Below are 21,533 nucleotides of genomic sequence, written 5' to 3'. Positions count from 1 at the left end.
ACAGGAATTGGCAAAGATTTGTAATATTTGCAAAGTTGTATTGGGGAAGAATAAACAAGTTTTATAAAGAAAGGACTTGTATCTTGTAAGAATTAACAAGCAAACATACAGAGACGTAACATTACCAACAAGGCACTGGCTGTGATTAATACAAACTGTGTGAGCTCAAAGCATGAGAAATTGAGTGAAATACAAAAGTGAAGATTAACTTTTAATGAAAAAAAGGTACTGTAGCTTGTAAAAAAAGGGGGACAAAGTTAAGCATGCTCTTACAGAAAACAATAATCAACAAAGTCAGTGATGAGAAAAATTAAGTAATAAAACACAGTACAAAACACTGGTTACATCAAAATGATAAATAGATACAATGTCACAACAAACAGGTGAAAGGTATTGTGATAATGCTATTAATTTAAGACTGAAACATCATAAAAGCAATAATCTTATTTATTGTTACATAAATATACATCCAATATATAAACATGGTATGCTTCCAATCAAATAAATATATTTTTATTGTATTTTTTTTTGCAGTGTTTGAAAACATCCTATGTCTCTATTTCCCAAGTAGATTCTTGATGTGTATATAGTGAAGTCAATACTTCAAATAGTTAATTGAATCTACTTACCCTATTTGTAGCTTAGTTAGAAAGTAAGATAAATTAAGTAGATTTAGGACAGTCATTCTCGTGACTGACATACTTTTGTATTCTAAAAGGCATGTCTGAACATGTCAGTTATTTTTAGAACAACAAACATAATTAGAAATAAGAAGGCTTACAAAAGCAGACAACTCAAGTGCAAAAAGCCCATGGCTAAGATGTTAAATTTTTAGTGACTTATGTATAATTTATATTTATTGCTATAAATTTTTAACAAAAGTAATTAAAAGGTTAGATAAGAAAAATTAAATGAAAAATAATTCAATAAGAAATTTCTCCTACAGAAATGCATGCAGACCACTTAGTGCTGTTGTTGCATTTGGTAATTTTATGGTTTACTTATCTAAGGCTTTCCCCACTCTCAACAGATCATTTATTACTTTGTTACAGCAGTTAGACATGGTCCACATGTTATAACTTCAGATGTGTAAAGTGATAGTGTGTACAGAAACAATCATTAGCAATGGCAGAGAAAAGAAGTGAACAAGACACTGATTGTTTCTCAAAGTTGAATCTTTTGCAAAAAAAAAAATAAATCAGATGTAGGGGAACATTTCAGCTATCATGAATACCGTAATACTGAATGTGTGTGCATATATTGTGAAGAAGTGCTGAAATGTAGCTGTAATATTATGAACATGGAAAACCATTTACAGCTTCTTAACAGTGCTGCATTTAGCACTATAGTTAAAATAGCAGAAACAATGGCTCTGAATCACCATCTTCATCACAATCATCAAGTACCAATAACAGTAGTCACATTATTGAAAATTCAACATCTCTCCAACAGTCACTGAAAAGACGGTCAACTATCATGAGGTGAATATGAAGCAGAAAAATGTTACAGAGGTATACGTAAACTACCTACCTGATGGTTTGCATCCACTGCAAACAACCTGGCTTTGTACTGTTGCTTGAATCTCTTGATTAAAAATACTAAGAGGTGTCAAGGAAAGAATTAAGTAAGAATCTTAATCAAAAGCTATACATCAGCATTCAAGTGAAGTTGTTATGTTAAGAACCAATTTCTTAAGACAAGTGATGTGCTATTTACTTTTGGCATGTGGATCTCTAGAGCAAATGACCAGTACCTTGGTTTGAGTTTTCATTTCATAAACCAACACTAGGTTTTGAAAAGCTATATTCATCAAAACTGTGATCTTCCACTACATCACATTGATAAAGTTATAGCTCAGGCACTTATTCCGCATCTAGAAAGTTGGAATATCTTGAATAAGGTTGAAGTAACTGTGTTATACAATGCTTCCAATTGTGTAACAGCTACTAATAACATGGATCGAAAGTTAATACCATGTTTTGGCCTCACCTTCAACTAAATTATCAAGAAAGGACTAAACACAGGAATGGAATGAATGATCGCATGCTGTCCTACATTGGCTGAGCATTTCCATCAAAGTGCTATAACAAAATATTATCTGGTAAACAAGCAAAAACAACTTAGTTTATCAGAACACAAACTGATTTTCTATTGCAAGACTAGGCAGAACAGCATTTATCTCATGATGATGATGAGAACTGTACAGCAACAACAATCCATATGTACAGCATAAATGGAGTTGCATAAACCAGAGTTAATGTCAGAATTAGAAACGAGTAATGTGGAAAAGCTGATTGAAATTTTGGAGCTTTTTTCAGAACTTAGTCAAGAATTCAGCAGTGAATTTTATGTCACTGTATCAAGTTTGTTATCTACAATGAATCAGTTATTGATCCTTTTAGAACCAGTTGAAGGTAACGCAGTAGTGATAGAGCAGAATACCAAGCAATGGTTCAGAATCTTGAGATTATCATTAATTTGTAATTAATTATACTTGTCATAAGACCTGGTTAGGCCTATTGTTTTGGTTTTTTCCTTATTATAACCATGTTTTGCTGGCTTGTAAAAGGCATTCATAGCAAAACAATTATTGTTGTAACAAATCACTTATATAAATAGTGTTCTGACCACTACTGTGTTTCTTGTGTTCCAGACAACCTGAAGAGCTCTGGATTGGGCAAAACACGTCTTCAGCAATGAATATGATGAGAATTGTGTAACAAATATACTATTATTATACACTCTTCTAATTCTTGAAAACCCCTAAGGAATTAGATTAAGAATATAGTGTTAAAAAACCAATAGGCCTAACATAATGACTTATGACATGTATAATTAATTATAATCATGCTTCACCAGCTTGTAAAAGATGTTCACACAATAATAAATATTTTAGTGTTTCTAGATTTTAAACAATACATTTGCCTTCCATGTATGACAGATTTTCATGTATTAGGTCATCAAGAATTGAATGTCGCTTCTTTTTTTAAGATGAAAAAAACCTGAACAACTTATTTATCAAAACAAAACATTTATTAAATGAAGAAATCTCTATTCTTATCGATGATGCTTTTCCATCTTACAATCAGGTTGTTAATGCCCTGATTAAAGAAATCACTTGATTTTGAAGCAAAAAACATGTCGATCTACTCTTTAACACCTTCCACATTTGCATACATTTCCCCATTAAGATAGTGTTGTAGCGAATGAAAAAGATGGTAATCTAATGGTGCCATATCTGTCCAAAAATGGTTCACGCACATTACGCAGCAGAAGAAATGACGCAACATTCACACGTAGGAAACGATAATCGTCGGAGAGTTCGTGAGGCACCTAAACACCTTCTTTATGGAGTTTTCCCATATTCCTTAGATGTTTATGTATTGTTTAATGAAAGGCATGCAATTTCAGGACCATTTCACGAGTGTGTTGCCTTAGGTTAGACTCAATAAGCATCTTCAGAGCATCAATATCAATTCCAACATGTCGGTCCCCTGCCATTACAGTTTTTAAGGCTAAAGTCACCTGAACGAAATTTGCTGAACCATCATTCACAATTACGAACATTCAAAATATTTCCATAAACTTCTTTGATATTCTTTGTGGCTACAGAGGCATTGTTTCTCTTCTCATATTCAAACAGCATTACATGCCGAATGTGTGTCTCATCGTGTGCCATCACTATAAGGGATTAGAGTATACTAACGTTAACATGTTTAGGCAGTTGTTTAACTATTGTACCTGATGTACATTTTTTGGGGGGTGGTTAATGAAAGTGTTCCAATGAAAAAGAAAATCATATTTTTAATTCTACACAGTTGCCGATCGTTTTTGCCTGTAAATAATACAACCCACTTGGCAATTTTTTTAGCTTTTTTCTATCCATCCCAAAGAAATCCTTTATTTTAGCTTATCATTCCTTGAAACATATTATTCATTTCTTGATTTTTAAACATGTCCCTTTGTTTCTATACTGGCCTTTGACCTTGGTTGAAATCTTGCTATGGTACCACATCAAGTGGTTTAATCATTTACTAATGAAAAACAGCTTTACAGAAACTCGATAGAGTTTAAATATGGCTATAGCAAAAAACTAGATTATCACGTATTGGTAAATTATAGGTTTAATTCTCTTATTGTAAATTTCAAATTTATACATGTCTACTCAACTACACTTAATAAATATTAATATTATTAATGGATTGAAAGACAAACATGATATTAAGGATAAATGTGGATTATACAGAATTTCATGTCCAAGGACAACATTTTCCTAGCAACCATTTTTAACACTATGATTGCATAGAAATTTATAGGTACTGTATCTGGTGACTTAATCTTGGTCTTCTTATGGAATAGTATGAATATCTGTTTCATTCTTCAGCTACTTGAGATTGAATGGAAATGGCATGGAAACAACTTCAGCACATGTGACTTGAGCCACTTTTACAGATGGAGAGGAGATCTTTCTTCATTATATTGTATAATGTTTTTTAGGCCACACGGATAGTTTTTACCACTGATCTTTGTGTTTATAGATTTTCACCTGTTACAAGATACCAGACTTTGCTTACCAAGGTTGGAGTATGACTTATTGTAGGTGCATGATTTGCAGTGGATACTAGTACTGATACCAAGTCATTAGTACTAGCAGGACTGGTACTGGTTTATAGTATATCATATGTTGAGAATAATATCTGTCATCGCATGTCTCATCTTCAGCTTCGCTTTTCACAGAATTATATATGTTTGTTATAGTATTTTTGAGTTCATACTTTAGCATGAAATATGGGACACTGGTGGCTCCCACACTCTGGAAGAGAATGTGAATGTGCCTACATGACTGATTGCACATTTAGTAGGTGAGTGCATGATTAACCCTTAGCATGTGGGCAGGTCAAACTGCATGTCATGACATTTTAGTGAGTTACATTCAGAATTTAATTAAACTACTTAATTATCATGGTATATGAACAAACTTGACATCAAACCATAGCTAATAAATAAAAGTTTAATATTATATGAATTTTAAGTTTTAATTGTATAAGGAAATATTTAAAAACACCTTTAAATTCCCCCTAGTGTGAAAATTTGGATATTCATTCTTGAGCCGTCTCCTCCTCTGAATTTTTTTGTCCACCCCCCTAGGAAAAATTGAAATGTAACGTAAAATATTCTCTATATCTTTGTCATTGATATGCTGAAGCTATATTTATATATTTTTCAATCTTATGGGGCTAAAGAGCAATCAATGAAAATTCAGAAACCACTTTCCATACCTACATTTGACATGCTCTAATTTATAATTTGCTAAGAGATTTTTCTGATGCCAACTCCCATTAAACTTATAATCAATAGAAAGCCTAGATTTCAACTGGTTCATTTCTATAGTCATCATACAATGTGGGTTTACAGATAATTGACAATTTGGTTTGATGTGAAAAAAATTTGCCCATGAGAACACACTGGGAAGAATAGTTAAATTTCTAATTGCTCAAGTCACATGATTAGAGATGCTCAAGTATCAGTACCAGCAGTACCAGTTCTGTACTGGTAATATTACAACCCTGTGCAGGTCTCTTTCTGGATGGTCCTGTTTATCCAACTTGATACATATTCCTTTTTTCTATAACCATTCAGTACAAAGGACATCCCATCTTTGAAATTCTAAGTCTTTGATCTGAATACATCTTTATGAATTTTGTGTGTGAAAATTTTGCGTCGGAAAGGGCTGTTACATGCCCATCTCAGTAGAACTAGGTGATTAATTGAACTCATTAACTCATTAGTACATGCCTGCCTCTTAACAGCATATCTGTACAAAAAAAAAAGAAGTAAAGAATGGGTCTGTTTGTTATCTTCATGGCTTATTCAGATAGTATTATATTTCTGTAGAATTTTTTTTCATAATACTTGGGGAATAAATCACTAATGCCGGCTAAACTTCACCTCTATGCATTCACCATTATGTTTCTTTTTAAAATATGTAGTAGTGGAGGGAGAGTACCTTATCAGAATTTGATTCTTTAAATGGCACTACTGTACAACATGCTAGTTGTACACATACATTTACTTGAGCATATAAACAAACCTCATTTGTCCTTCTTTGTTTCCTGAAGATGGTGGATCATTTTGTCTACCGGAACATGTTCAGTGTGTTTCTTTTTTTAACCTTATATAAATAAAATTATTGTGCATGTGGAAACATTGATGTCATCATTTAATATTTTATTATTGAATTTCTTTGAGATTTGTCTTTTAGATATTCACATCTAGTTATGTTTGGTATGTAGCTCCATCTACAGAAAACTAAGAGAAAGAGAGAGAGAGAACCTTTAGAGTAATAAACACATGTTGTAGAAAACCATCTGATGTTACTCAAAATTGATGCAAGTTCATATTAGAAGTTACTCACATGATATACTCCTTTGAAAATTAAAATTACTTTCCAGGGAAAAGGAGATGTTATTACAATCCAAGAACAAGCAAGTTATCACATCCAAGAATAAACCAGATTAGAATGGGTAAGCACACCAGATAAAATAATGAAGCAGCAACATTCTTCTGAAAATCTTCAAAGAAACCAAAATAGCTTTAGAGCTGGCAATAGTGTTCAGTTTTGTGTAAATCATAATCAAAATCTCTAACATAATACAAGTCACTAAAATAACACACTAAGGCTGAAGAGGGAAAAAAGCACAACAGAATGCAAATGTGAGTTAACATTTTAACTATCAAGAGAAAAATATAACAAGATGAGGTTCATCAACTGAGATATTAGCTCCAAACCAAGAAATACAAGTGACTAAAGCTAAAAAATAAAAGGAATTTCCCAGTCATTTCATTTTGTTTTGTCTAATGAAGAAGATTTTGCACATAATGCAATATCAACCAACAAGCAAAAATACCCATCTCCAGTGATGGGAAAAGTTGAAGTTAACCTTCCAATTTAAATTATTTCATGTACTTTGTTACGAAAAAGAGCCTCTCAACAATAACATATGGTAAATCTAATTTTTATTATTTCAGCTAAGTCTCATTTTAAATTGTGAATGATACTGTGTTTAATTCCTAACAATTTAGTGTAGACTATTCTGCTTGTGAAATAAAATTTTGCATCATCATTATTCATGCTTGTTCTCTCATCATTTCAAAAGTTAATGTTGAGCTTTGTCTGCGAGTGCTGCTTTTCAAACACAGCACGAGAAGTGGCCACCATAAACAGGAAACAGACAAACACTCGAAAAGACACCATGGTTTGCAAATTATATAAGATAAAGAGATAAAAGTATAGTGTGAGTAGGTTCATATACTTGCAATCAGTAGAAAGAAAATATAAAAATATAAAATCCAGGTAAGTTCTCTAGTTTGAAACTTGGCTGTGCCAGCATATACAATAACCTGATAACAGAATAATGCCAAAATATTCAAAATATGGTGTAAACATGAAAAATAAATATCATATTACCAGAGTTGAATCCAAGCTCATTAATCTTTCAAGATATATTATGAGTATGTGATATAAGGTCTTTATAATTAAAATCATCTTTTTTTTGCTACCACAATTTATTTTCTGTGTTCTATTTTCTTTTATAAGTATTTACAATTTTCAGACACAGAAGTTGTTAATACATGATTCATCAGTTTTAGTAACTTTTAAATAAAACATCTATAAACACATAAGTATGCTTATGTCACTATCTAGTTCTTGCACTTTTAAATAAAAGATCTATAAACACACATGACAACGATACCAGTATGCTTATGTCACTAGCCAGTACTTACTTTTAAATAAAACAAACCAGCTTTTAACATATATATATATATATATATGGCAAACATACCAGTATGGTTATGCCACTATCCAGTTCTTGTACTTTCCCGCTGGCATCACTCAATTTTTTTTCTAAGGGGGTATTCTTGTCACGCAAGTATTTAATTTTTTTGTTTAAAACATCTTTCTTTTCTTTCTCTTGGACATACTGCTGCCGCACTTCTTCATATTCCTAAAAACAATTTCATAACAAGCTAATTTATTCAGCTATTTTGAACAGTCTTAAAGGGATAAGAATGTTTTTATTTACTAAGTTCAAAAACTATGCTAACCACAAATTAAGAAAAAAAGTTTTCCAATAACTCTAACCAAATTAAATAAGTTAGTGTTTTCTTATATCTATCCCAATAATTACATACCCATTAGTCTTATATCAGTGGTGGGAAAAGATATAGAAAGTCTGATAAAAGATTTTTAAAAAGCTATTTAACAAATTTAACATTTTGTTGAATAGTCAATGAGATTCCACATGGAGACAGTCTTGCCTTAGTCATCTTTTTGAGATTCTTTGAAAAGGTTACTGCTTATGTAGATAAGGGTAAGGGTGTGGATTTGATGTATCTAGATTTTCAGAAATCATTTTACAAGGTACCACATAAAAGGCTTATTAAAAAAATTATCTCTACAGGTATGGGAGATAAGTTGGATCATGGATAGAAATGTGGCTGGAGGAAAGAAAGCAGAAGAGTTGTTATAAATGGAATTCAGTCAAATTAGATTCATGTAACAAGTGTGATAACACGGAGATCAGTGTTAGGACCTTTGCTCTTTTTTATTTACATCAATGATATAGATGAAGAAATGGTCAATAAATTAGTTACATTTGCTGATTATATTAATGTCTTAGGTGTTACTGGCTGCGAGTAGGATGCTGCTGCTTTACAGAAGGATTTAAATCATTGAATGAATTGGGCAAGTAAATGGCAGATGGCTTTTAACTATAAAAAATACAAGTTGATGCATGTGAGTTATCATAATTTGAATTATATGTATAATTCTGATGGGAATAACCTTAACAATATTACGAAAGTAAAGGACCTTAACATTCTAGTTGATCAGTCTCTTAAGCCATACAAGCAGCATCCTATTACTAGTAGCAAGATAAAAAGAATTTCAGACTGTATCTACAGAAGTTCTGAATACACGTTTTAAGAGGTTATAATTTCCTTGTATAGATCACCTGTTAGGCTAAATTTGGAGCATGGTGTTCAGTTTTGGGATCCTTACCATAAGAAAGACACTGAGCATTGGAAAGGGTTCAAAGAAAGAAGGGCTACTAGGATGACAACTGAGATGTAAAGGTTGTCATATAAAGACAAGTTAAGATCTCTCAAATTATCCCTTGAATAAAAAAGATATAAGGGATATGATTGAGGCATTTGTGATTGTTAAGTGAATTGACAGTATTGATGCACCATCTTTTTGTTTTTTTGTATTTAATGGAGAAATTAGAGAACACAAATATAAATTTTGGCAGGGTAGGAGTCATCTTCAGCTGAGAGTTTTATTTTTCTAACATGGTAGTTGACCTTTGAAATGAGTTGCCTCCAAATGTGGTGGAAGCAGTAAATTTAAGGAAGAATTAATATATATTTCAATAATAAGGGCTAGCTTTTTTTGCTTGTTGAATAATTTAATTTTGTGAATGGGGCATCCTAGACAAACCAACAGGTTCCTTGTTGTCCTTAAATGTTATGTTACCTAAATATTGTAAATTTTTTTCATGTAAATGTTTAAATTTAAACTTTTGCTGATTTATTGGTCACTTATTATTTGAAAAAAAAAACACATGCTTTTATCTTTTCTGAATGACACCTTTCACACATGTACTTTGTACAGCTGGGGCAGCATAGCCCAGTGATTAGTGCTATGAACTAGTTGTCAGGAGGTAGGGAATTCAAGGCTTACTCATGGCATGTTGTTGTGTCCTTGATCAAGACACTTTATCCCAATTGTTCCAGTCTCCCCAATTGTATGTATATCAGGTTAACCTATGATGGACTGGCATCCTATCCAAAGGGAGTGTGTCATCATTCTCATCAGTTTGTTGCTTATGCTATTGAAACTGGAGTTCAGCACCAGATCCTAAATGCCATCTAGGCATAAGATGGATTTGACTTTGAACAGGTAAAAATTTTTGTAAAACCAAGTTATATACTGGTTGAGCATGGCAGTTGCAAATGAGACAGTATTACCCAAATTATTTCAAATTACAAAAATAACCTACCTCTAATAAACAGATTGCTGAAAGTATCTTAGATAAAATTTGTATAAAATTTTATATAAAATTGGGCACCATTTTCACTGTGTAGTTTATTGTGCACAACCTGAAAGACTTGTTTAGTAACACTTACTAGACCAGTTACTCCTTTAAAATTATATGAATAAAAGAAGATATCTATTTTTATTTACATAATTTAACATAAAAAATTAATAAAAATGCTAGGTTTAAATTAAATACTTTATTCTCTGGAATAACTGAGCTCAAAAGTTGAGTTATTATAAGTTGCTATATATTTTAAAGTTATTTCAGAAACATGAAGTGGATCATTTTCTTAACTTCTTGACCCCTAACTAAACCACACAATACCTTACAATTTAACACAGACAACATTTAAATTGGCAGCATTGTTTCTATCCAAAGACTGGTTACATTACAAAAACCTTAAGATGTATAGTCAAACAGATGCTGAACAACAATCACTGGGATATCTGATGAACAAGTGACAACCATATTAAGTGTATATAATCATTTGAGCCAACAATGCTAGAAAAGCTCAAAGAACAGGTGGAGGGTTAATGGTAGTAACATAATCCAAGATCAGTATTTTAAAATTATTACACGGTGATAAATTGTTTGTCATTACTTCAATTCTTCAGGAAGGACTTCATCCAGCAAATAGTTTCAATTTTTAAAGTAAACCATTAAAACGAAAAACATACTAATCCACCTACTTAAGTGAACAGGCTGAATGGACAGTAAAACAGAGTAGGTGCAATGATAAGAGTTTATGAAACATCTAGAGGATGCTACTGTTGGAAAACATAGTTTCAGTTTGCATGGCTGTATGGACATATACTGTACCTAACAATATGCAATAACTACACTACTGCAAAGCTTTTATCAAGCCTGTTGGCCCTAAAATTGAGTTTGCCATTACAGTATATTAAACGAGTTTTGGGTAATGATTACCTGCATTCATTATTATTAACAGGTGTGGTTTTGGTAGTTTCAGGAATATTTAGAAATTTTGGTCAGTTTATTTTTCACTTTAAGTTTTAAGTCATATTTAACTTGTTAATAAAACAGACTTTGGGAGTAACTCCAGAATGCATTGACTAAATGCAAGTTTTCAAGCTCATTTATGAGCTATCATATTAGACACAATTTACATATCACAAACTCTTTCTCTCATATATTGATGACATTAGGAATACCCTTAAATGAAGAAAATCTCACATTTTACACAAAATTCTCAATTCCTACTTTAATAAATGAAAGATGACTGTATATATATATATATGTTGTGTAGATTGTGCATGGCAAGTTTAATAAAGCATATGCAGTAAAGTTTATTACATTTAATTATCTGTCAATGTTATAACTTTATAGCATTATATCACATTATAAACAATAAAAATTCTACATTTGTCCTTTTAAGTTATTAATATTAATGTCACAGCAATTTAATTCTCTATTTACATTATATAAGTTGAAGGCAATTCAAGATGTTCATAATGACAACATTACAGCTAATTTTGCAATGCTGACATCTTTACATTAAACCAATGCATACACAAAATGAACTTGAATAGCAATATAATTCAATTAATTTTGATCTTTACTTGCTGAAATTAGAAATACTTACTTTACATCAAAGTAACTGTACAAAAATTTCTTTCTTAATTTCAATTTTGGCTGTAATCTGTCATAAACTGAAAATATAGCCTCCAATAACTTCAGGCAGCATATTACAATAAACCAAAGTCAACAAGTGATCTATGCAAAATGAACATACATATTATAAGGTAATTTGACTATTTATAACTGTGTCTAAACATTACAAATGATTTGTTTAAAACAAACATATAACATAACAAAACATAATGTTTTGGGACAACAAATGATCTATTGGTTCATCTCAGCTGTCCCATCCTCTAAACTAAACTAAAACTATTAAATTAATTAATTAATAAAAAAAAAAATCTTAAAGCCAGCTCTTATTCATTTAGTTATCAAGCTTTCTCCTAAACTCACTTAAGTTTACTGCAAAATGAATACATAAATATTATAAAGTAATTTCACTATTCATAACTGTGTCTAAACATTACAATTGAATTGTTGAAGACATACATATAGCATAACAAAACATAATGTTTTGGGACAACAATGGGTCTATTGGTTCATCTCAGCTGTCCCATCCTCTAAACTAAACTATTAAATTAATTAATTAATTTAAAAATAACAAATCTTAAAGCCAGCCCTTATTCATTTAGTTATCAAGCTTTCTCTTGAACTAACTTAAGTTTACTGCCTCCGCAACATCCAAAAGCAACTCTTTCCAGAGGCCAACCACCCTGTTAGACTCCTACCTTGCTAAAATTTATACTTGTGTCCCATAGTCTTACTATTCTCACCCTAAAATACAAAAAAAGATGATGCATCAACACTATCCAATTCCCTTTACAATTTTAAACAGATCCCCTCTAACATTTCTTTTTTCAAGAGAAAACAAATTCAGAGATCTTAATCTCTCCTCATATAACATCCCTTCCATCAGAGGCATCATTCTAGTAACCCTACTCTGAACCTTTTCTAACAATTCAATGTCTTTCCTAAAATAAGAAGCTCAAGACTGAACACAATACTCAATCGTAGCCTAACCAGTGACCTATACAATGAAATTATAACCCCTTTAGACTTGTAAGTTGTATTCAATGTTTCTGTAGATACAACCTAAAATCCTATTTGCCTTACCACCAGCAACAGCAGACTGCTTGGATAGTTTTAGAGCCTGATCAACCATTAAACCAAGATCCCTTTATCCCTATCCAAATCATACTTATAATTCAAATTATGATAACTGAAATGCATTAACTTGAATTTATTATAATTAAAACCCATTTGCTATTTATTTGCCCAACTCACTAAATGATTTAAATCTTTTTGTAAATCAGCAGCATCCACTTCCCAGCTAACAACACCCAAGACTTTAATATCATCCATAAATTTAAGTAATGTACTGACCATTCCTTCATCTATATCATTGATGTAAACCAAAAAGAGCAAAGGTCCTAAGACTGAAACCTGTGGTACCTCACTTGTAACATTAATCCAGTTTGACTGAACTACATTTATAACAACCCTCTGTTTTCTTCCATCCAGCCATTCTTTTATCCAGCTTGTTAACTAATCCTCCACACCCAAAGAGAGAATTTTTTTTACAAGCCTTTTATGTAGCATCTTGTCAGTTGCTTTCTGAAAATCCAGAAACACTAAATTTACACCTTTACCCTCATTTACATAAGCATTAACCTTTTCAAAGAATGTCAAAAGATTTGTAAGGCAAAATTTTCTTAGTGAAACCATATTGACTATCCAATAAAAATCTAAATTTTGTTAAATGACTTTGCAAGGCATTTTTTATCACACTTTCCAAAACGTTTCCAACAAATGATGTAAGACTAATGGGCCTATAATTGATTGGACAATTTTTATCACTCCCCTTGAAAATAATAATGCATTAGCTAACTTCCAATCCTCTGGTACTTGCCCACTGTTCAAGGACTTACAAAAAATAGTAGCAAGTGGCACACATATCCAATCATTAACCTCCCTCTGAACCCTTGGGAAACTATTACTTGGCCCAGGAACTTTATCTTTAAACTTCCCAACTTTTTCTTAACAAACCCAAAATTAATGCAGTTATATTGTTTGATCTATTTAAGGTAAGTTATAATTTTCTTGTTTTTTTATATAAATTATATACTTATTACAAATTATTTTTAACAAAACTAAAATGCATAACTTAAAAACTTATGAGGCTAGATACAAAAACCAAAATGAAAAAATAAATAAATATTTTCGTAATCACTCCTTAAGGAACACACAAGGAATGTATAATGTTATACATGCATGATGTAATCTGATCCCTCTATTCCACTATACCACCAACTGTTTTACTGCTAATCAAGATAGCTATACAGGAATAAAAGAGGAATAACTCAATAAAATAAAGTGAAAGCAGATACAAAATAAATAACTGTAATTGTGTACAACAATCTGCTGTCATTCTATTTTGTATTTTTCAACTTTTGCTGATGTTTTCATTACAGTTTGTTTTAGGGTAGAGAAAATAAGTGATAAAGTATAAAGTTTTACAAAAAAATTATAATATTCATTTAGGAGGTTCTAGAGGTTATATAAATGAAATATGAAACTGTATGACAAAAAGAATTATATTTTTTTCTTAGAATGAAAATCACCTTTTACTCAAACTGATCCAACAAAGGATTTGTAAATTCGCAAATAAAACTTTATAAAAATAATTCATTAAACAATCAGAATTTTGGTGTACAACAGACTTGTAATGTTTAATAAAGACGTGCCAAATTTTGTTAAGACATACTTCATATGCATTAAGAAAAACATAAAAGTTTTGTATACCTAGAATAAAATATCATTACTTGGTATGGGTTAAATTGAGCAGATTTGAGTATACCTAGAATAAAATATAATTTCTTGACATAGTTAGGGTTGACTAGATTTGTTATGTATACATAGAATAAAACATAATTACTTGATATGGATTAAGATAAACAGATCAGTTGTGTGTAGCTAAAATAAAGTATTATTGCTCAATATGGATTAAGAAGAACAATTTCTTATGTATACATAGAATATAATTTCTTCATGTGCATTAAAAGTTCAATAATTTTATGTACACCTAGAATAAAACATCATTACTTCATATGGGTAAATATGAACAGAATTTTTGTGTATAACTGGTATAAAAGTTAATATTTTCCTAAATTTAATATATATTTCCAATCATACTTACCTCCACTGACATGCTAGCTATTTCTCGATCTTAAAGGTTTCTACCTCTTTGCTCACCTAAGCATTGAATTTGCTTGCTACAGTCTTTTATACCCCACTTGAATTCCCTTAGCAATATCTAATTTACAAAGCTCTCCACCAACATCAATGCACCCTCTATACAGGTACTGTATATAAGAACCTCATTCAGATAATGTAATCACTTTTTCAAGACTCAAATCATCCCAACACTAACACCGGCTCTTAGTGGGGAGGAAGAGCAGGAGAGTGTCAGTGAAGGAAAATACTATTGGAAATACATTTTCAATTTAGGAAAATGTTAACTTCCAAAACCATACATACCATCTACTGCCACTTTAGCTAGAATTCTACATTAAGAATGTGGAGGGGCTGGAGAGGGCATTATCCATACAGAAAGCAGTTGCATAGAACCTGGATGTACCAAGATAAGAGTGATACCCAAGTGGGGAACTGCACATCCTGAACAGGTATGCTCTTCACCCAGAAATTAATATTGATATCAATGGTGGAACAGTACATGAATAATTATTATAGGCCAGCCCCAGCCAGATACGCAAAGTTTCACGACTCTGTGTTGGAATTAAGGGGTCTTGGATTCTATCTCCCATGTTGATGGCCAAAGCAATCGAACTGCAATGTAATATATAAATATACTTTGTATTGGATCCCAACCTGTAGCCATAGAATGATGTGTTCTGAACCACCGGAATTATAAAAAGAAAGGAAGCAACACTGAAGCTGACAAACTTTCTCTTCCACCTGAAAAAGACTGAAAAGCATCATCCCAGGCTCGATATAATGGGATCACACATGCCTTACTCAACCAAAGAAACAGAACTCATCTGGTCTGGAATTATGAGCATTTATCCTTACTCTCCAAATACGTGGGCAAAAAACATTTCACTTGCTCCTCGAATTATGAAGAGGATGTGGAACACTGTGTTCAACCAAGGTCCTAGGATGGGAACACTTTGCATTTGAAAATATGAGGTGATAGTGGTCCTTCATCTATGAACAATATACAATCAGACATTGTTCATAAGAAAAGTCATGCCCACCCCACCCCAACCAGATAGTGTAGGATCAAATCTGAGCCATTATTATGAGTAGGCTCCTGTAAAGCCTGACACTGCTCCTGTCAACATCTGGGAAATACATCCAGAGACCCGGGTAGTAGGGCCTTTACACTTCACCCTCTTCTCTAAGAGCGGAGGAACACACACTAACACTCTGGAGGAAAAACCAGTGGAAACCAGGTGTGGTAAGGACTCCCTTGCTCCACTAGTAAAATCTGGGGTGGGGGGTAAATGTGTGTTGGTGAGCTCTAAGAAACAGTGCTCTGGAAACAGTGCAATAGGTGAACCAAGTTCCCTAAGTTTTGAAAAGCAAACTGATCTCACTTTATTCAACTGATGATCAGCAGTGATGGGGAGGATCTCCTTTAGCTTTACTCATGAATAGTCTACGAAAATATCATCTGGGTTGTGCCTAGATGGTTTTATGGAACACCTCATTGCTACAGAGCCTGTAGCAACCAGTCGTAAGGATAGTGATATGGGTTGATACTGGGTTGTGCCTAGATGGTTTTATGGAACACCTCATTGCTACAGAGCCTGTAGCAACCAGTCGTAAGGATAGTGATATGGGTTGATACTGCAGAATTAAAATGATAAAAGAACACCTGTCTGAACCACACTCGCTACAGAGTGGGGTCCAGATAAAAAGTAAAGGGACCCTGGAAAGAAAACATATGATGGAGAAAATTACTCACTCCTTGTTAAAATCTAGCAGATGTAATCAAAACAGCCACAGGGGATAGTTGAAAAACCTTCACAAGATGAAACTGCCAGATATTGCAAGTAATGAGAGGTGAAAGTATTGGGAGAAATCCACATATCAGCCTGCACAATGTCTTCCAGAGGGAAATTCAAATGGGCAGCCAAAGACATAGAAATGTGATGAATCTCGTGAGATGTGACTCGCAGCAGATTCCTTTCCTGTAAAGATAGACCAGAGTAGGCAATATGAATCAGGTAATGGGGGATAAATCCCAGGAAACCGAAGGATCCTATGGAATAAATAGTCTATTCCTAGTACCCCAAAATGAGTTACTATTAGTCACCTAACACCTGAGGGCCATAACAGGATACAACAAACGATCTGGGTCCGAGTGGTCGTAAAGGTGAGAAATGGGTGAGAAGGATTTTTCCCTCTCTCTCTGGCTGCCAGTCTTTGGAAGAAAGGACTTACCAGAGTAAAACAAGATATAGACGGAATGATAAAAAGTCCTATGTACAAGTACTGCAAATAATTCAAATCAACATTCACATACAAACAACAACAAAATATATGCCTTAATTGAAAGGTGATATAAAGAATAAGAGGCTAAAGACTCAAAAAAATGATGAGACATGGCATGTAAAACAACTTAACATCCCAATTAAGCAATTGAAAAGGCCATTTGGACCAAGGGACACAAAAGGATTTTAATAGGTGAGATATCACTGGAGAGTCAAAAATCTTTTTATATTTGGAATATTGAAAGGTAGTCAATAAGAATGCTTTATATAAGGCCACAAAGCAAAACCACTTTCAAAAATTCAAGTAAAAAAACTTGAAATGGTAGACACCTTTGTGTGAAGTGGGTTGAATTTCAGTTATATACACCACTAAAAATAAATGTCATTTCATTGATAAATAGCCATAGTTGGTCTACAAAGAGATTTAGTTAAGTACAACATAACTTTAGACATTAAACCCTATGTCTGGCAAAAGCCCACATAACTTCCAGGCATGAAGCTTGAGTTTCTGAACATCTGGGTTGAGAACGTCAGATCGAGGTTGTCTCAACAGAGATGGCCATAGAGGAAATGGTAGAGTCAAACACACTTGCAGAGATATCGATGAGGAAACCACGTTTGCTCTGGTCAAAACGGTGCTAGCAAAGGAACCAAACAAGGAGTGGAATGAACCATAGCTAGAACTCTGGGCAACAGATGAATCAAGGGAAAGGCATACAGGTGCCAACCCATCCAGTCCCAACTGAATGCACCTATTGCTAAGGCTAAGGATGAGGTACTGGGGACCAAAGCAACTGCAACTGAGAATTCCAATGAGTTGCAAAAGTGTCTATCATAGGAGAGCTGAACTGAGAGCAAATCCATTGAAAAACCTTGTGATGTAGCATCCATTTGGTCAGGAGAATTGGTTGGGCTAAGACAAATGATCCACAATTAAATTCATCACTCCCGCTAAGAGGCTTATAAGATGGGAATGAGCCCAGTAGAGAAGCTACAAAGTTCAAAAACAAAGATCTTGAGAATGTGTGCCCCCTTGACGAGAAATATAGGATACCACCATGGAATTGTCAGAATGGATCGTGACTACTTTCCCCTTCAAGAGAGACAGACCATGAACCATTGTTCGCTGTACAGCAAGTAGTTCGAGAATGTTGATGTGAAGAGAAGACTCGTAGGCCGTCCAAATACCCTGGAACTCCTGACCGTGGATATAAACACCCCATCTTTTAAGAGATGCATCTGTGAACAGATAGATCTTGGGATGAGGAGATGGAATCGGTACCCCTATAGTGGTGTTGTTCTGATCTAACCACCATTTGAGATCTATGATTTTGTTCCAAGGGAATGAAAGATTCAAGGGATGCTCACATCCACGCACTAGGAGAAGGAGACATAAGTAAAAGACTGACTGCTCTTTCCATAGCTTGTAGTCTGATGGGAGTTAGCTGAGCCCGATTTAAGTAGGAGTTGAAGAAGACACCCAGATGGACAAGGTATTGAGTTGGCGATAGAAAGGATTTCTCTACTTTGATAAGGAAGCCTACCTTTGTGGCTTCTGGAAGGAGAATCTGGGTATATTGTTCTGTCAACTGATGAGATGAGGCCAAAAGTAGCCAGTCATGCATATAATGATGTGTGCACAGGCCCAAGGAATGGTGAGAAAAAGCTTATACCAACCTGCAGAAGACATAAGGTGCTGAAGTTAGGTCAAAAGGCAGAGCTCTGAACTGTAGCACTTGACCCTTGTGCACAAATCTTAGAAATTGGTGGGATGAATCTGCTATGGGAATGTGAAAATATGCATCGGTAACATCAAACTTGGTCATCCAAAGACTGGGTGAAAAATGCCATCGTAGGTTGAGAAAAGATTTTATCATAAAATTAGGAGGATCCAAAAATTGACTGAGTCGAGACAGATCGATAATTGGATGCCAATCTCCGGTTTTCTTGGGCACCACAAAAAGACAAGAATAAAATCCTAGGAAAAACTTAATTGACCTTCTCCACTACCCTTTTGTCTAACAACTCTCTTATGGCCTGAAAGTGAAGTTCCATTCGCTTTGAATCTGTTGAATGGGAAAAACAACAAGTTGAGTGGATAATGGAGGTGGAGATTTAAACTGAATGTCCAACCCTGACTCCAGAACATGGAGTACCCATGGATCAATGGTGAAGGAAATCGATGTAATCATTCTACCACAACACCCCCCCCGGGCACATGGTAGTGACTGATGGCTTTGATGCCAATTCGTCCTAGCAAAAGATCAGCAAAGATAAGGACAGACTCGATTTTGGGAAATAATAAAACAAGGGACTGAAATGATGAGCTGACAATCCCAAACATCCAGCTGGAGCCGAAGAAAGATAAGAAGCCAATGATGAGAAGGAAATGGACAGCATCTATCCTTGATGTCTCTGGAGCTCCAGCAAACAACAAGGGATGAAGAAAAGGGGCCTCCCTTAATTCCCAGATGGCACCAGATGGTAGACAAACACCCTCCAATAAGGCATCTCTACCCAATAAGTCCCAACAACAAACAAGCCAGGAAACTAAAGAAAGAAATGAAGCTGACAATCTGACCATAATAGCCATCAGCAAAAGTCCCAATTCATCCTCAAATTGGTAAGGAGAATGTAGATAAGCTTCTCACAATGGTTGGAGTGAAGATAAATATCTGAGGACTGTCATGAGAGTCAGGCAAATCTGATAAAATTGTCTGAATGCTGGGAAGGTGGAAATGTCAAGATAAGCATCACAGACATCAACCTGAGTCATCTAAAGCCCCAGAGAAAAAAGACCATGGGTAAGAAAACTCATAAGAGTAAACTGAGGAAGGTCAAGAAACTGCTAAGACAGGACAGAATGATGAATGGATGCCAATCTCTAGTGTACTCGAGAATGACAAACAGAAAATAATAAAATCCCAGAGAAGAGTGAGAAACCTTTTCAATAGTATCCTTGGCCGAAAGGTCTGACACCACCTCAAAGAGAAGCTGTTGGGAGACAGAATCTCCTGGAGGTGTCAAAAGGAAGGGGAACAGGAAACAAAGGGGGAAGAGAAGAAAAATGAAGGGTAAACCCAACAGAGAAACATGTAGCTCCCAAAGCGCAGACACAAAAAGAATCCATAAATCCACAAACTGAACCAATTGATCTTCCACTGTTCCTGCACCTTGAATCAGGGGCCCTTGGTGCACGCATTTTGCACATAGTGATAAATATGCTACTGATGGAAGGACTCAGAATGTTGAAGTAGATCAACTTTTCTACACTGGAAAAGTTGTATGCAAATTTAGGTGGCAGGAAAAGACTGCTCAAGATCCACATATTCACAGATGGGAATTATAGTAAGAGAGAGAAGTCCCTGTCAAGGCCTGAAAAGGGCACATACTGCATGCAAGACTTCACCACTTGCCACATAATAGCTGTCACATTCCCCAACAGACAAAGAAGCACCTGACACCATTGAAGTAGTGAACAGTCTAGATTTTCAACAATAAACAGCATGGAAATGACTGTCTCTGTGTAAATCATGTTGTGGAAAATTAAAGCCACAAAGTCTGCAGAGTTTCCATAACAATTATTGTTGTAGATACTTCAACCAAATGTAGATGTTGAGAAATCTAATATAAGCAAGATAAGACTTAACACACAAGTGCCAAATCAAAATGTGATGATTCAACAATCAGTAAATAAGGAGCCAGCTGCATTAAGAGGCAGTGCCACACTCCTATTGGTGGAGGGTTAATGCATACTCATTTGTATGCAACAACACAGCAATATCTTGGATGAATTTGTAACGGCTTTTGTTGCATAGTTAGAAAGCCAGGAAAATTTTTAGAAGTGAATTTGTCTACTTTTTGCATGTTATTAATCTATATTCTTTGGTGTATTATTTAGTTAAATAAAAATTGTTAAGTGCTTTACTATAATCACTAAAAAAAATCAGGCTTAACTCTCCTTGACAATCGAGGGCAAGAAAAAAGAAGATTGGGTAAGTACTTTATTTCTTGTTTTTCATATTTATTCTTTATTAATATAAAAGTAACTAAAATTAAAAGTATGGATCTTTTTAAGTTATTTAAGACTAGATTAGGTAAAATAAGTGATAATAATAATAATATAATTAAAGTGGTTCATGAAGCACACACACGAGCAGCTTGTGGTTGAAGTAATTCGATAGCGTAACATGAGCTGCACATTCCCCGATTGATTTACAGCTTATAATGCCGGGGATAGCAGTTAAACACAGTTCAAAGGGCAATAAACAATAAAATTCAATTATAAATAGATGTATAATGTTACGAACTTAGAACT

The 21,533-nt window shown here is 33.9% G+C and overlaps 1 protein-coding gene across 6 annotated transcripts in view; it reads right to left on the bottom strand.

Annotated features, from left to right (window-relative positions):
* The window catches only part of LOC106461715 (structural maintenance of chromosomes protein 5-like), a 326,380-nt gene that overhangs the window by 223,056 nt on the left and 81,791 nt on the right, over positions 1-21,533 (bottom strand). For all 6 annotated transcript variants that reach the window (XM_022388747.1, XM_022388745.1, XM_022388743.1 and 3 more), the window contains one exon: positions 7,845-8,006. In XM_022388747.1, the coding sequence (XP_022244455.1) occupies positions 7,845-8,006 (162 nt within the window). The remainder of the gene's footprint in view (positions 1-7,844; positions 8,007-21,533) is intronic.

This window comes from Limulus polyphemus, unplaced genomic scaffold (assembly GCF_000517525.1).
Source record: "Limulus polyphemus unplaced genomic scaffold, Limulus_polyphemus-2.1.2 Scaffold1017, whole genome shotgun sequence".
Lineage (NCBI taxonomy): Eukaryota > Metazoa > Arthropoda > Merostomata > Xiphosura > Limulidae > Limulus > Limulus polyphemus.
The sequence above is the reverse complement of the archived record's forward strand: the minus strand, read 5'-3'. Positions and strand labels throughout refer to the sequence as shown.